We start from the raw sequence: 17,661 nt of genomic DNA, 5'->3' as shown, positions 1-17,661 counted from the left end.
GCCATGGCTACTTTGCCAAGATGTGAAATGTTGTAAAGGACAATGACTATTTTCTACAGAATGGTTTGAGTTTCAGAATTTTTTTGAGGCAAGTTATTTCAGTTGAATAGTTAGTATAGCAGACTGGGAATTATTGAGTTTTGCAAAGAATGCCAGTGAAGTGTGATTTTTAACTATTCCTCTTCCCTTCATCTTCTCTGACATATGGCTTAGAGTTACTAACATACCACCCCACTTGTCTCTTTCAGACACACACATACACATATACGCACACACACGCACACATTCTACCTCCGTACCCTGAGATGAGGAGGATGAGAGGAAACAGTTGGGTAAGTTGAGTAGCAAGGGCAGATGTAGACCCTATCTAGTCTAGTAGAAGTGTATACAATAAATTTAAATTTTGCAAATAATGGTACCAGGTGCTTTGGCTTTGCACTTTGTACTTGTCAGACCACTGGCATATCTATTACTTTATCTCACTTCCCTCTACACCTTAATAAGGTAAGCAGGACACACACAAGTGAGTAGAAAAAAAAAAAAACTCATACACGCAGTCAAACAACCTGGACTTAAGAGTTGGCTTTTCTAAATGCTGTCATGTCACTTAACTTGCTCAGTCTCATTTTTCTCATCTCTATGATGGGGATATTTACACCTACTGTAAAAATAATAAGATTCTTCCATAGTTAGGTATGTGTATATGTATGTCTATGAAGATGTAGGTGGGTGGTGTAACTTGGCAGAAATTCTCCATTAAACTAGAGCTGGAACTCAGGTGACCCAGTGACATCACCCAGGCTTCCCCACAGGAGTACCCTCCCTTCTACTTCACTTAGACCCAAATCAAGCCATAATCCAGACGCTCATGTTTAGATTATCCACAACTCTGTATTGAGTTTCCTAATCAAATGGATTTTTTATATTTTCTTTTCTACTAAAGTGCCTAACCACATGATGTTTTACACAAATTTTCATTCAATATACATTTATGGACTATTGACTAGTGCTTATTAGAGGTAGCATAAGTGTTACAGAGGATGCAAAGTTGTGCAGGACTAAGTCTCACTCTTCAAAATGCTTACAAATCAATGGAGAATTTAGCACGTGCCTAAAATTATATACATAACATGAGCAATGTGTGAAACAGTGTAGCTAACGTTTATTTAACACTTTCTCTGGGCCAAGTAGTATGTTTTACTCGACACATACCACATTTTAAATAATCGCATGAGGTCAGTGCTATGGTTGTCTCCATTTTACAGATGAGGAAACTGAGGCTCAGAGAGGTACTACCTGGATATTCTGTGCTCACAAAAATAACTGGCCATGATTTTCCAAAGGATTTATAGACTTAATGATTGACGATAAGCAGTAATCTTCTATGAGGTTTGAGAGAAAGCCCAGTAAATTCATGGTATTCATAGAATGCAAAAGTATCATTCTAGAACACAAACAAAGATGATTTTGCTTAGTGGCCTCCCAAACACCAGTGGTGTTGTCTATGCTCAGAAACTGGTTTTATTGAAATATTATCCTTCCCTTCTACCTGAAATATTTTGTCTTGCCCTATTTCTCCCTCCTATTTCCATTTCTAGGACATTGAGGTGTTCGTGATTGTGGAGGAGGGCAAAACTAGAAGCTATGTATCAGCACATCAGATACTAGCTGCTCACTTTGTGTTTTATGTGATGGAATTCCATCTTTATGATTATACAAAGTATTTTTACATTTATTTAGAACACGTATTTTTATAGTTATTTTTAAGAGGAACTTCTGATAAATGTTTCTGAGGTCATCAGTTTAATAGGATGGATGGGCACGTCATCAAAATATTATTAGTGCAGTTAAATATTTATGTGGTATTGTAAAGACATGTAGGATTTTCATAGCTATGACTCAAAAAGGACTCAGAGTAAAATAAAAAAGATGTTCCATACTAAACTAGTAAGGGAAAGATACATGGGACATAGGTGTAGAAAAAGAACTTTCCTTGATTTTCTAGATAGATATATAACAAATATAATAAGTCGCAAAGTATAACTAAGTATTTAATTTTGGAAGAAGACCTAAATACCAGGGACAAATTGGTGTATAAGAGACATAAATAGTTTCAAATTTGCCTGATCACATGCAAAATATGCTTTAACCTGAGAAACTAAAATGTTTTTTCTTCATTACCATTTTGATTTTTCGCGTGAGCAATAAAGACATATAATTTATTTTCTACTCAAAGATCTCTAATTTGTTGTCTAAAAGACAAAGAATGGATTCAGAAGATTTAAATAACACTAACACCACTTTGTACACCAATGTAATCCTTTAGTGTTTATCCAATTTGGTGTTCCCTCCTTGATCAATTACACCAGTTATCACACTTAAACGTTCGTTTAATGTGATGCATGCACAGAGAAAGAAAACCAGGAGACACAGCATTGCTTTTGTCCTATTATCTTTATAAGAGTTAGATAGATACTGAAAGAACTGAATTTTGTACTTTAAAGCCTTTTTTAAAAACATGAAAAGCAATAGAACTCTAATAAATTAACTTTTTTACCAGCGGAAAATAATAACAATGAGCTATGTAAAATATACAACATTTAAACCTCCAAAGAAACTACCCAGATTTATCTTATAAATAAATTTAAAGGAGATACAGACAACTTAAAAAATGGAGTTGACAGAGGAAAGTGGAAATTTGTCCTGTTGCTGCAGTTATTGCCTCTCTCAGGAAAATTTATTGGTTAGCAGCCCCTTTGGACAACAGAATACCAGATTTTATTGGTCATGTTTTGTATGTCTGATCAGCCAGCGTAAACTAGTTGGCAGGAGGGAAGTGGAGTCAGTGCTGTGCCGCAGCTCTCCTGCTGTTTGGAAGTAGATTCCTTTTTTGCTGGCTTATTTAGTAGACTTTTTACATGCCTTGACTTACCAAGTTGATAGAGTTCATTCTTTATCTCTTTGCTATTTCCCTCTTGTATAGTCAGAAGACACAACATCTCTAAGTTACACAGCAACAGGCCTCAAACCAAACACAATGTATGAATTCTCGGTCATGGTAACAAAAAACAGAAGGTCCAGCACATGGAGCATGACTGCGCACGCCACCACGTATGAAGCAGGTATGTAAGGAAATGGCTACTTTTAACATTAGGTAATGGTGTTTCCCAGGTTTTGCAGAAATGGAAACATGTGTGCACTATACTGTCTGAATTACACCTTATTCTATATAAAATATTGTATGCTTAATAGTTCTTAGAACTTTTATATCTAATAATATTCTCCTTACTCTAGAAAGGAAGAAAATGAGTCTCCAGTGAATTAATTAATCTGATTACCTGGCTTCTTTAGGGTGTTAACTCAGGGGATCTGAAGATACTTCTTTTTAATACATTTAATAAGGAGCAGAAATCCATTTTTTTTTTTTTAAGACAGAGTCTGGCTCTGTTGCACAGGCTAGAGTGCAGTGGCATCATCATAGCTCACTACAACCTCAACCCTCTGTGCTCAAGCATTCCTCCTGCCTCAGCCTCCCAAGTAGCTGAGACTACAGGCATGTGCCAGAAGGCCTGGCTAATTTTTTCTATTTTTAGTGGGGGGGGGGGTCTCGCTCTTGCTCGGGCTGCTTTTGAACTCCTGACCTCAAGCGATCCTCCTGCCTTAGCCTCCCAACGTACTAGGATTACAGGCGTGAGCCATGGACAGTGCCTGGTCAGAAATCCATCTTTGAACTCTGTCCAAAACAGTTGTGTCTTTAGACAATAGTCATACTAGGTATTTGCTATTTTGAAATAAATTACATACAAAATAAAAGATTGCATTACAATTGAAGTCTCATGGATCTTTACCCTGAATAACCCCAACTGGATACGAGAAGTTTCTAGGTGGCCTTGCTCACTCTTTGGGAATGGGGCAACATAATGAAAAACCTCCATGCAATTTAAAATAGTTCAAATCTAGGGTAATGCAATTCACTGTAATTTTTACCAGTCACATTTACTATGGATCATAAATGTAGAGTTTATGATCTTAACAAGGATGCAGTGTACTTAGCATTTATAGTTCACAGAAATCCAGCATCTGAAGACTCCAGGGTTTAACATGCTTTTTAATTGGTTTCATGATATAGTATATCTGTGTGTAAACTACAACACAAATTTTCAAATTAAAAAAAAAATATGCCAACAAAACACTTCTCTAAGTTGAATTTCTCTTTGCATTAGAATTTGTCTCATGGCATTGCAGTTCTAATTTTTATTTTATGTTATTACCTTAACTATTAGAATTCTACTGTGAGTATTTTCATATATTTATGGGTACTTCTTTCAACCAAAGATTTCTGGTTGGTCTAATTTAATTTTAACATCCTCTTCTTATACTTTACATGTTTTACATGTATTAACCCTTCCTCTAAGAATTCTGTCCCAGATGCCAATGTTCACAGCTTCTTAAAATAAGACTAGCTGAATGAGTCACATACTATGGGGAAGAATAAGCAGTCTTCTCTTCCCTAGCACTTGAAAGGAGATGAATATAGTTAAGTGAGAACCAGAAAAAAAGCTGGTCTTCCCCAAGTGACAGAGTAAAAGTAGTCCTTTCATCTTAATGCAAGCAAATTCATTCATTTTTCCCCTTTCATAAACACAAAGTACACACCAACATCTGACTTGATAAATGCACCCTGCGGATTTCTCATCAACTGCCTAGCCTTGTAGGGACACCAACGGTGCGATCCATTGCTGACAGAAAGATATTAACTTTTAGAAATGTGGTTAGTAGAAAGAGTGATTGTCAAATCAGATAATAATCTGGACAAAGGTGTAAATAGCATGTGAATAAGATCCCTGGGTGATGATGAGAAGCAAGAAGTAATTCACAAGTGTCTGCCGATTTTATAACTGTGAGAAAGAAATGGAATGAATAAAATAACTTCAGGGTTTGCTTCTAATTCTGCTATAAGATCAAGACTGTATGGAGCTACATTGTTCTGTGCTGAAACGGCTCGTGAGAACGATAAGGGTGGCTGTCATTCTTTTGAAATAAAACATTTCATTCTGTCCAGATGATAAATCCTTCATGTTATTCTGATTAACTGACATAAAATTAAAATAACAGGAACCTTAAATAATTAGGCCTTGGAAAGGGACAAGAGTTGACACTATTACTCCCAGCCTTTGAAAATGAAGAACTATTGATCTGTCCCTTCAAAGTGCTGCCATCACAGTGGTTTGACTCTGCCTGTTTTCCTTCCTTGTACCAAAATTCAATGACCTGGAAGAGAGAATCTTATTGGTATCTCTTTGGATAGGTGATCACACAGCTAAAGAGAAGATGGATTGAAGACCATATTATTCCCAGTCGATGTTGCTACAAAACTCACATGACACAGAAGAGAGCTTGTTTTCCAAAGGAAGAAAACACGTGTTTCTCTAAAACAAAGAGGAGGGAATGGGATGCTAGGAAGTCCAAGTAACAAATGCCCAATACAGTTTTTACAGATGAAATCTTCCAAATCTGGAATATTACCTTCTATTCATGTACTTACTAAAGAAAAACAAGTGTGGGAAAATTGTTCAAGAGCCAGAGAGATCAGAGGGCAGTGCTTGTCTAGTGAGACAAAGATGTTAATTAAGCGTTTTCAATAATGTTCATTGATCATTGTCAGGCCTCGAATTAGGCACTTGGTGTAAAAGGTGAGGAGAATACAGTCTGTATCTTTGAGAAAATTTTAATCCAGTAAAAAGGAAAATATTTTTAAAAAATACTGAAGTGACATGAGAAATATTAATAATCACAAAATTTTGGGCAAGTTGAAATCAGCAAATAGATCAAAGTACACATTCTGTCTGGAAAAAGAAGGGAAGGTTTCAGAAAAGAAGTGATATTTGAGCTATGGCCTGAGTAAGTCATCAGGCACCCATTTGAGGAACCTCCAAAGGATGGAAAACCACATGCACAAAAATACCTAGCAGGTGTCAGAAAGGTGATGTGTTCAAGAGACATTTATGATTGGCTCAAAGCAACTGGGGGATAGTGTTCATGGGACAATAAGGGAAAAGAGGGATATGAAAGAAATTAGAGTATAAACTCTAGAAGGTCTGGTACTTATTTTTCTTTATATGTAACACAAAGAGGATGGGTAGGCAATGAATAATATCTAAAAAATCGCTCCAGGCAGAACTCATGAGTTGGGGAGGGGTGTGCCAGAGGTGTTCTGTGTGACTTGGTAGGGATCACTGAAGTTGTTAGGGCCATATTTTTTCCCCAATATTAGGGAATAGTGTGCAGGTCCTATGATAATCCTAAACATTTGGGCCATCAATTCCCATACTATTAATAGGATTTCTATTTACCAGTGTTCATATGGCTTGAGGAAAAAGAAGAACTTGAACAGCACCTGAAATAGATTAGTGGTTAGATGTTTTTTTAATAAATAACCAACTCTTCAATGTATTATTTTAATAGCTAAAGTTGAAGAGTCATTTTGTCCTTTTGAAATACCATTAAAGATTCAGTGAAGCAATCTAATCATCATCATTTGACTGTTTTCTAAATAAACATCAATTTGAATTTTAACACAGTTAAGAAAAAAGAGGCTATTCTGACTAGTTGAGAAAAACATGTCTTTTAATTATTTCCATAATTGGAAAATTCCTTGTTATGTCTGGTATACTACTCTGAGTTAGTTTAGGACTATATATTTTCTTCCTATCCATGGTCTAGAAAATATCTTGAATGAACTCTTTGTGAGAATAGCCCTTCTTCAAGGTAGCATTACCTCTTTGGTGTTTTGCTGTAATAAATCTGCTTTTCTCCCAAGTACATCCTGATCTGATTTCATTAAACCATACAGATGTAGTCTCTTTATTCAGGGATCAACTACACATAACCTATGTTTTCTTTTCCTCCTTTTCCTCTCCTCTCCTCTTCTTTCTCCTCCTCTTCTTCTAGTTCTCTTTCTCCTTCCTGTCCTCCTCTTCTTCTTCTTTTTTTTTTTTTTTGGAAATTTAAATAAATAAAGTACCTTGTCAAGCTTTTAAAATTAAGTGCAATTTTGGCTAACCTGGAATCCCAGTGGCTTTGAGAATCAGGGTGTTGGAAAGAAAATGGTATGAGGGATGGAAATGATTAGTGTCTCCTCTGTTTGGCTCATATTTCAAACTCTATTTGGGAAGATAAACTGGAAAAAGAGTGTTGATCATGCACAGATTCTGCACCACCCGACCAACAGGAGAACCAAAGAGAATGGAGTTCAGAATTAGAGACTGAGTTCTGCCTATCTTGTGATACACAGCATTCCTACGTAGAGACCAGGAAATTCCTCCAGCGCCCAAACACAGAGCCCAGATGTGTTCTGAATCTACACATGGCAAACTAAGGGTAACAAAGAGACTCTTGATAATAGACGTGGAGCATTGTGAGCTATCTAGAAGGAAAACTAACTGTCTTTCAAAGCATAGACAGTGAGAAAGCAGGTCAGAAGAAGCCTGGAAGATGCTGGACTGGCCCAACCAGTTGGCCGCCACCTTTAAAATACAGTTAAAATTTCCTTGAGCACAACGTATGGGAGAAGTAGCTCTAAGAGGGGCAGAGTTTTATGCCATCTTGTTTCATGCCAGAATGATACTAAGATACTCACAGATTTTTTCACCTCCTCTATTTCTGTTTCTCACTTTTGCCTTCTTTTTTAGAATATAGTTAATATGTCCTCTAAGCAAGAGGTTTTGTCCTGAGTTTTAACTCAGTTTTTATTTTTTAAGGAAATACAGAATTAGGTGACATTTCTATTTATAAATCCTACTGTTGTAACAGAATTCTTTCTCTTAAAGACGTTTAGTCATCAATTTCACTATGTATACATTTCGTTGTTCTTATTATGATTCTTAGATTTTGAAGGTGAGTCCACTTGAAACTACCAGTGTATCACACATATTCTCTTCTCCTCTCTCTAATTATACATTTGGAATCATTTAACTTCCGTGGAAAACTTATTGATTTTTATATCCGTGTTTGCTTATTTAGTTCAAATCTTTGAAATAAATTGTAAGTGGCAAAATAAACATGATACACTTCATGATAGGTGCTGAGTGTCACCATCATGATTAAAAGTCTCACCGATGTCTGTTTTCTTTCACATCCAATGACAAGGCCTTGTCTCTCTCTCATCTCACAGCCCCGACCTCTGCTCCCAAAGATCTGACAGTCATTACCCGGGAAGGGAAGCCTCGCGCTGTCATTGTGAGCTGGCAGCCTCCCTTGGAAGCCAATGGGAAAATTACTGGTAAGCACCTCGGCTTTCTTTCCAAGCATAGCTCTGCCTTGGCCTGTAACTGTTCACCTCGTGCACTGCTCTTGCCTTTTGTGCAATAGTTTTCCGTCTCTGCATCTTAGTTGACTCCCTGACCCTCTCTGATTGGCTCCTCTTGCCCCTCACTGACCGTGGAATTCTTCTAATGGTGCATGTGAATATACACACAGACACATTTCCTTTGAGTTGCTTCAGGAAAGATAAGTATTTCAATTAGGGTAGGCCTTTTGTTTTTCATTCGGTAAAGCATTAAGACAACCTTCTAATGGAGTGCCTCTGAGTATAAATGACTACAAAGAAGCTGGTTGTTTGGCACTTATGAAATTCAGAGGATGGCCAGTGACCATTTATTTTTGTATGGCACATGTGAAGGAGGTTTGTCTTGGGATTTTTAGTCTCTCACTTAGCTTCTAGCTTCTTACTTAAATCATAAGGTTCAGAAAACATTTACTATTGACTGACGGAAATTAAGCATAATGAATATTTTGCAGTGACAGATTTTATTTTGCCAAATATTGCTGATAACATCAATGCCTAATTAAAACATCCATTAGAAGCCTGTAATGTTAATTTAGTATGAAAAAATATAATGGAGTTCTATCAGAGATTTTGCATTTAAATGATCACTTTAGGCTTTTAATAGATGTCTCCATAGCATATAATTATTATGAAAAATATTGTATAACTCAAAATGTGCACATTATAGTCTAATTAACTTGAACCATTGGATAAGGAACATGTAAGAGTCACTCCTTTTTCTTCATTTTTGCATATAAGAGGTGGATAGCACTATTATAAATTAACAAAGTAATTCAGACATTCAGTGATACAGAGATAAGCAGTTGCAGATGACACGCTTACTTTATGTGAGTTACTTTCTGAATTTTGCAAAATGAAAAGATAATGGGAAAATTCCAAACGTGATTTAAATTTAAGTTGAAGGTTTGTTTTCTCTAGGAAATTGCTCTTAGTGCAATAGCAAACAGAATTTTCATTTGAGCTGACAAATATGAGAAAAGAAGAGAGGCATAAAATCTCCCCAAGATCTTACATGTTCAGTTGTCAGTGTGCCGGGCCTTTTAAAACTGAGGTTGTCTTATTCGAATTTTCTCCTTTGCCCCTCTGTGTTATAATCTATTTTCATAGATTCTGTATCAGTACTTGTGTAGCTTTCGATTTGTTTATATTTTACTTGCTTATGAGCAGTTACTTATAAAGATATGGTAAACCAACAGGGAAGTTTGAGGAGGAAAAACGAAATAAAAGTTGTCTAAGCAAAACCAAGTTCTGATTAAAAAAATACATTTTTGGTGAAGGGTAAAATAATTTTTTTTCTCCACTCATTTAAATTCTCCACGTTTATTTAAATCAATCTGGCTAGTTAATATAAGCAATAGAACATGTTTTGAACTCCAAAAGAAAACTTAATTTTGCTTTTCCAGGCAAAAATAGAAGTCTGGCCTAAAAGAAATGCAAATTAAGTAGGCAATAAAATTTGATGGTGCCAAAATTACAGTGCATGAGTCTAAGAAACTTTGGCCACATACTTTATTTAGCGCTGTATATTTATTAGTTCTCACACCTAAAAATCCATTCTCTCACGATGGAGAAGTAAAAGTATGAGAAGCAATACTTTTTGCCCCTAAAAGCCTGGCTCATTTATGAAAACAAAATTGTGATTATCATGTTGAGATATTTTGATTCAATTTAACAGAGATCAAACATTAGAAACACTTAAGAGAACTTCTATTCCATGTGTATTTTGATTCTTTCACTCAGATCACTTCCAGAAAATAAAATGATAAAATATTCAAAATACCAGACTACTAGGCAGAAGGCCCAAATTTGCTCTACTCAGCTTCTCATGTAAGTGCAGAGGAAAATGTTAGTTCTTTCCCAGTGTGGCAGGGCAGATGTGTGCCCGTGAGGGATGTGCCCTCATGTTACCTTTGTCTTTTTTTATTTTCCTAAATCTTTCATGTGTACAGCAGGCAGTAGAGCAAGGTGGTTAAGAACCCAAGCTTCTAAGGGTGATGCTGGATCAAGTCATTTATCCTCCTTGAGTCTGACTTTCTCACCCGTTAAATAAGGATAGTAATGGAACCTGTCTCTAAGAATTGTTATAATGAAGTGCTGAGAAAAGTCCCTGATGCCCAGTGAGCATTGAAACAAATTGGCTATTATTATTCCAATTTGAAATCCATTCTAGGGTGAGACTTTACTAATGTGCTTTGAATAGAATCCAGATCATCAATTTGTAAATATAAGTACTTCAAAAAGATTAAACAAAAAAAAGAGGATGAAGGAAGAAATTCAGATAATTCCAGTGTCTAAATTCCTGATCATAATCTGGCAACTTAGGAATTTGGACTGATATTTTCAGAAGAAAATGGTTCCAAATTCATTAAGCATTTGTTATAAGCTTGGCCTTCTGCTAAGCACTTTAGTATTGTAAGTAATCACATATTCTCATTATTCTATTTTGAAATGAAACTATTAGGGCTTTGTAAGGTAAATAGCTTGTCCATAGTCAAATAACCAAGAAGCCAGTAACAAAATAACCTGAACTAGGATTTAAAACTCAGGTTTATACTCAACTATTACACTATGTTTTGCTCCAACTTACTAGAATTCTGCTGATCGAAATCAGTGATTCTCAACTAATTTTTTAACTTAATTCATATGAAGAGGGACTTAGCATGATAATTTTTAAAAGCTTCCCGAGTGATTGTAATGTAAAGCCAGAGTTGTAAAACTTTGATCTAAATAGATACAGTTCCCAACACAATTTAAGATCAGGTATCAGCATAGAAGAATTAGTGTTTTCAGAGATTGTTTCCTTATCGATACAGTCTAATGGCTAGAATTATACTCTCTTTTTCTATGTCATATAATATTCTGGTTTGTTTCCCTTTTGTAAAATCACCTAGTCACTTTCCTTCCCGCTTTCTAGGCTATAGCTTCTCAATCTCATTTACAGGAATTTCTTCCACCTGCTCCCTACCTGTTGCTTCCTAGAATGCAAAACTTTTTATTCCCTTTGTTACTTTCTCTGAGAAAGTGTCCGTACTATAGTAAGAACTTCGTGAATATCCACTTATATCTTTGAAATCTTTAGCTTCATCCAAGAAGAACTAAATGAACGTATCCGACTTCATATTACACATTTATATGTGTGTAACAAACAGACTGGCACCTCATTCTCTTCCCCGAGCACCTCTTTCACCTTCATCTTTTTTTTTTTTTAATTTGTCTGTCACCTACCACAGCTTGCCAGATAATGCACTAGTATCTCCTATAGTCAGTTGTAAAATCATCTGAGATTGTGGACCCAGCTGGGAATTCACCCTGGTATCAAATGTATCTAAATAGTTTTACTCCTGCCTTTTCGAAAGCCTCCGTGGTTTATCCAATTGGAAAAGTTGGAAACTTAGTCATGATGACTTCTTCCTCTACATACCCTTCCCACATAAACATAAGAGAAAATCTAAATGTTTACATTAAATGGCTGAAAGCTCCATGTGAGCAGGCCTCAGATTTTGTTCAACACTTTATCCCCAGTAACAACATTCTTGACACCTAGTGGCTAATTAATAAGTAAATATTTGTTGAGTAAATTAAGCAATGAATAATATTAAATATATTCTCTCTATTTGACTTGAAACCAAAGTTCTAGCTCTTCTAAGACGTTTCCTTAAGGTTTAGCAATACTATGAAATAAATTTTTAAAAATAACTAAAGCATGTACTAAGTAGTTACTATTTAAAAGACAATGTAATAGAAATACCTACATTGTGTTAAGTTCTTAAAATGTATTGTCTCATAGCAACCTGCTTTCAGATGAGAAAATTGAGACATACTTAGATTAGGCAAGTTGCTTAAGGTTGTACAGCCAGAAAAGAGAGCTATGACTTAAAGTATGATCTTCCTGAATACAGGAAGATCCAATTTTTGACCACAAACAAGGAAAATACGAGTTCCTCTTACCTGTCTACCTATATATACAATTACCAGAATCAGTTGTTTCAAGATTAAAAGCCCTTACTGGACTGAGAGCTTTGTTGGTAGGGGTCATGTCACACAACTTGGTTTTCCCAATACTTAGCAGTCTACCTAATTCATGGAAGAGAGTCGGTAATAAGTTGAAAAAAATGTGGATAAGGACTTTAGAGAGGAGAGGTGGAATTGAACACATTCTGACACTTTGCTTCTGAAATTAGAACTGCCTATTTGTATAAGTAGAGTCAAAATAACAGATGTATGATGGGACATTTCATATGCATTAGACAAATGTGATTTCAATGTGGGACTGCCCAGATGGGTTAACAATCCCAGAAGATTTGACAACTTCTGATCTCTGATAGGATATAATATTTCTTTATTTGGCCATTTGTGGTGGCTAAGAAAAAAAAATAAGATAAAAAAAAGGAAAGGGAAAAGAGTGGAGAAAGCCCAAGACTTGGACACAGAGGAATAAGTATATAGGTACAAAAAGGTAATGAGAAACCAGTGAAATTGTTCCAACCTATGTGGTTATGTGGGAATCTACAAGGTAAGATTTCAATGATGGATTTAATATATTTCAAATATACCAAGCTTACACATACAAATGAAGTGCATGCTTTCTCTAAGGAAACTTTTTACAGTTGTGAATGATGTGGTCCATTTCTATTCTCTATCTCAGTTCTCAAATGAAAAAAAAAAAAGGATAAGCTTCCTCCAAATCCCCCCAAATATTAGGAAATTGCTCAAATACAATTTGGAATTGTCAGAACCTGGTGTTTGCATATTCAACTTTAGTTACTTGATTCCAGAACTGCCATTTTTAAATGCTTGAGTATTTTTTATATAGATGAAAGTATAACAAAGGCAAATATTTTATTCTCATTTGATAAATGAAGAAAACCAGGAATAAGTGTAGCTGACCTGGGATGGGAGCACAATTCTCCAAACCTTCAGCTTCATCATGCACTTACAACAGCCCATGAAAAACTTTAACAATTTCATTAAACATCTAAATGTAAAACTTATGTGCTTACAAAACAAAAGATTTCATTCAATAAGTGAGTTTCAATGTATCTTATATGAAGACTATTTTATTAGGTTTTTTGAGGAATAAAAAAGTAATATAAGATATGGCTCCTGAACTAAAGAATATTTTTATCCTTTTGAAGAGATCAGACATGCTCATAATAAAATGTATGTATAGCTATATATAAACTAGACATCAATGGATGGGTAGGATTTGGACAGAGAAAGTGAGGAAGGGTGGAATGGTGTGAGAGGAAGAAGGAAGGAAGAATAAGCGTGGTTTGAACAGTCTTCCTGTAGTGAGGGCTTGTGCTGAGATGTCAATGGTGTGCAGTTACTCTGGGGGGAGAGTGAATCCGAGTCAGAGAACCCTGTGACGTAGCCATTGCAAAGATCTGCAAGTGAAGGTCCCCAGTCCAGATGGGGCAATAGGGACTCAAAGGGAAAGAAAAGGTGAACCAAAGGATGACTCTTGTTTTTAAGAAAATTATTTACAAAGAATGTATTCAATACATAATAGAACTATGGGCATTTGTGGCCTGTGTGATGTCATTGTAGAATATGGGCAGAAATGGAGGTCAGCGCCACATTCTGTAGCAAAGACAACCACGATGAGCCCCTTTACAGTTTCATCTGACAGTGTGACATAAAACTATCAATTAATGGTTTTACATGACAGCAAGATCATAAATGGGCTAAGTATTAATATAATGTTACAAGATGGATATTTTACAGGAATCCCTGGATTTGTTTGGGTGTAGATTAGACTATCGTGACTGAGTACACTACTAGCATTAAGGAACATATTCCTTAACACAGAAAATGAATAACGCTATTAACAGGTCAGTTATAGATGTTTGAGATACTAACCAGATTACCCACGGTTATCCAGAAACACTTGTTTATCTACTTAGCTGGACTGGACTAGGGGAAATAGTGTTGGAATTTTAATATTGTGGTAAAGGATATCATCCCAGTCTTTTTGCCAGCTAGCTTGGGTCACCCTCAGCTTTGTCATCTATGAAAGGACACCAACGTTGCCCCTGCCCACCTCCCAGAGTCATTACAGTAATCAGATGTGATCATTTATTTTTATAATACTTTAAATACATAGGACATTTTATACTTCGCAATACATTTTTTATTACTTAAGCACAAGCCAAAGTAAGTATTATTTTCATTGTTGTAATACAGTGAAAATTATACAGACTTGTTATCTATGTTTTATATTTTTCATCATGCTTCTATATTAAAGCAAACTCATAATCAGGATTTATAGGTGGCAGAAAGCATGCAGTTTTAAATGTGGCAGAAATTTTTATTGCTAACAGCCTATTCCATTTTCTGATTCTGTACGTTGAAGCAATTATTTATTTAATCCTTGAAATATGAAAATAAAAGACATCATTGCAAAACTAAATACTGTAGTTTATAGATTGTGCACTTATAATAATCACTGTGAATTACATTTGGGAAACACGGGTGTTTGGAAGCAGAACCACAGCGTGCAGTCAGTACACTAAACACAGTCGCATTCGTCTATTTATGCAGCTTACATCTTGTTTTATACTTTGGACAAGAACATCCCAATCGATGACTGGATTATGGAAACCATCAGTGGTGATCGGCTTACTCATCAAATCATGGATCTCAACCTTGACACTATGTATTACTTTCGAATTCAAGCACGAAATGCGAAAGGAGTGGGGCCCCTCTCTGATCCCATCCTCTTCAGGACTCTGAAAGGTTTGAATCATTTCCTATTACACCTTTCTTTTCCTGTGGGATTGTTATATAATAAAATAGCTTTGTGGCCTGTGTTAGAAATGGCCTCACACCATCTTTGCTGGCAACATGGATGCTGTGGACACGCAAAATAAATTAAAATATACCTTTTTATGCTCAAAGCCAACATGTCAAAGAAAGATCTATTGGGTTATCACATTTTCTGCCATCAGCACAAGGCAGACATAGTTAACTTGACTTTTTTTCATTTACAATCCTTATAGAATTTTGTATTGATGTCATATATATCGGTTCTATTCAAAATATAATGAAACCCTTCAGCCATTTTATTTAAGGGAATAAAAATTAAAATGCATTGAATTATGTGAATAGCGTACTATTGCCAACTTTAAATATTTTCTTTCAGGAACTATAGGCCTTATATATTAAAGCAAATTTTGTTATGGCAAGACAGAAAATTTCAAACAAGATGAATATGTTTATTTTAAAGAGCCAGTGTAGAAACAATGAAAAAATCTTGTAGTATGACTACTAGAAGAAAAATGTTCATACAGAAAAATACTAAGGCCAAAGAATAGTGATTATGTCAAAATAATTTCCATACAAGTCCTTATCATTTTAGAACACAGTATTTGTCTGAAGGACAAATAGTTTTAAGAATATCATGTAACAATCAAAAATAATTTGAATGTTTCATAACTGATATTTAAAGATGTATATTTATGGCATGATATGTATTGTTCTAAAGCAAGATAACTTAGCTCTTAAATCTGTGACATTATACCTCTATATCTGGCAGAAAATGATAATACATGATGGCAAACAACTCAAAAATTAGCGTCACATGGGCAATTGACATTTTCACCCGGTTTTTTGACATACTAAAAGAAGAGTTGTAGAATAACTGTATAGTCTATTTATCAATTCTCCTAGGAAAGGTACCCTAATAAATAGTGGACTTTTGAATTCTGATGAGGGAGCTATACAAAGCTGGATTTGGTAACAGCTAGTCTGAAAGTTGGCCAAGAACACACAAACACGCATTCAGCCTAAGCCTGCATGACAGTCCTTCATGACAGAGTAGAAGTTGGGAGGGAGGTGGAAAAGAAATGAATGATTCCTTGTCTTTCCAGGTTTTGAGGACTTCATGTCTAAATCAGGTTTCACTCCAGATGAGCAATTGAAAGGCAACTGGTTATTCATTTTGTGGGAGCATGAAATGTAACTAGATAGTGTTTTACAAATGCTTCATCTTTGTCTGTAGATGAGTGCCAAATTAATTTCACGCTCATAATGTGTGCCAACCAGGAGATCTGAGGGAGGGTTTAAGATGACTTTAAGGCATTCAAATGTACTAAGCAGCACGGTGATGAGTTATCACAGGATTTACAGACCCACATTGATAGCTATCCTGTAGATTATTTAATGAGCTCAGTATTTCTTTGCATACTGTTTATTCTAAGTGCCCTAAACTCATCTAAAAAATTATTTTCAGAACTGAGAACAAGCTCAGGAATTTATTCTATGACATAATAGTCCACAAGAGTTATTTCTAATACCCTGATTTAATGTATAATATTGTCTGCCCTAAATATGTCATGCTTGATAATAGTCACATTATAAAATGAATTTTACTCATCTGTTAAAATAAGTTTCTGATGATTTTAAATTACTCAGAAAAATTGATATTGCCCACCTTTATCAATAATTTTATAAATTCATGCATCTGGCATGTCATTGACAATGACAAATGTTCTAAGACAAATAAATTACCTATCATAAAAGATATAAAGCCACAGTGCACCAAATCTACACCAAAGACATAAAATCATGCTATCTTTCTCTGATGTAAGATTTCTAGTTCCCAAAACTTCTTCAAAACATAAGCCTGCTGTTCATCAGAATGTAACTTTGTTTGACAGAGAGAAAAGCTTAGGTGTTGTCCTGAAGCTGAAAAAACTCCCAGTAGTCTACCGGCTAATGGACAAGAGTTTCGTTGCCAATCTTGCTCTGGGCAGGTGTCCGGGAGCTTCCTTCTTTCCTATTTAGTCTTTGCAAAAACAGCAGCATTTTCTACTAGAGACTAGTGTTTTGTTTTTTGGTATTAGCAACCAGCCAAAGAGGTATAGGAAATTCAGTCAGTAATCGCTGTGGACAATTATAATTAGAAAGGAATTATTTTACTATAAACTATGCACATACATATTCGTGATGTATCTAATTCTTTCTTTGGAATGTTAATTAAAAGAATCTTGAACTTGATTCTCTGGACACATAGGACTCTGCAAATACCTACCTCCTTTCTGCAAATCCTCCCTGGCTCCCATTAGGATGCTTTATCCACTGTCAAACCATCGGCAGACGTGTCTATCACTATCCTATCCCGTGAGTAGTTCCCTCCCATACAGCATGCTTCTCCACGTTGGCCTATCAAGTAGCAGTGAGGAAGGATGCTTCCAATGGAGCAGACCACAGAGGATTCTTGCAGATGGGGAGAATCACCTCCTACACACACAAAAAGCGGAGTCTTCGGAATGAAAGCCCAATAGCGTACAGTCGATTCTCTGGGCATCCTT

The 17,661-nt window shown here is 35.7% G+C and overlaps 1 protein-coding gene across 1 annotated transcript in view; it reads left to right on the top strand.

Moving 5' to 3' along the window:
• DCC (DCC netrin 1 receptor) overlaps positions 1 to 17,661 on the top strand; it is a 1,008,052-nt gene that overhangs the window by 886,178 nt on the left and 104,213 nt on the right. The window contains exons 18-20 of the mRNA XM_069467986.1: positions 2,984 to 3,122; positions 8,174 to 8,281; positions 14,891 to 15,085. Coding sequence (XP_069324087.1) covers positions 2,984 to 3,122; positions 8,174 to 8,281; positions 14,891 to 15,085 — 442 coding nt within the window. The remainder of the gene's footprint in view (positions 1 to 2,983; positions 3,123 to 8,173; positions 8,282 to 14,890; positions 15,086 to 17,661) is intronic.

This window comes from Eulemur rufifrons, chromosome 5 (assembly GCF_041146395.1).
Source record: "Eulemur rufifrons isolate Redbay chromosome 5, OSU_ERuf_1, whole genome shotgun sequence".
Taxonomy (NCBI): Eukaryota; Metazoa; Chordata; class Mammalia; order Primates; family Lemuridae; genus Eulemur; species Eulemur rufifrons.
Note: the sequence above shows the minus strand (reverse complement) of the source record. Positions and strands in the feature narration are given on the sequence as shown.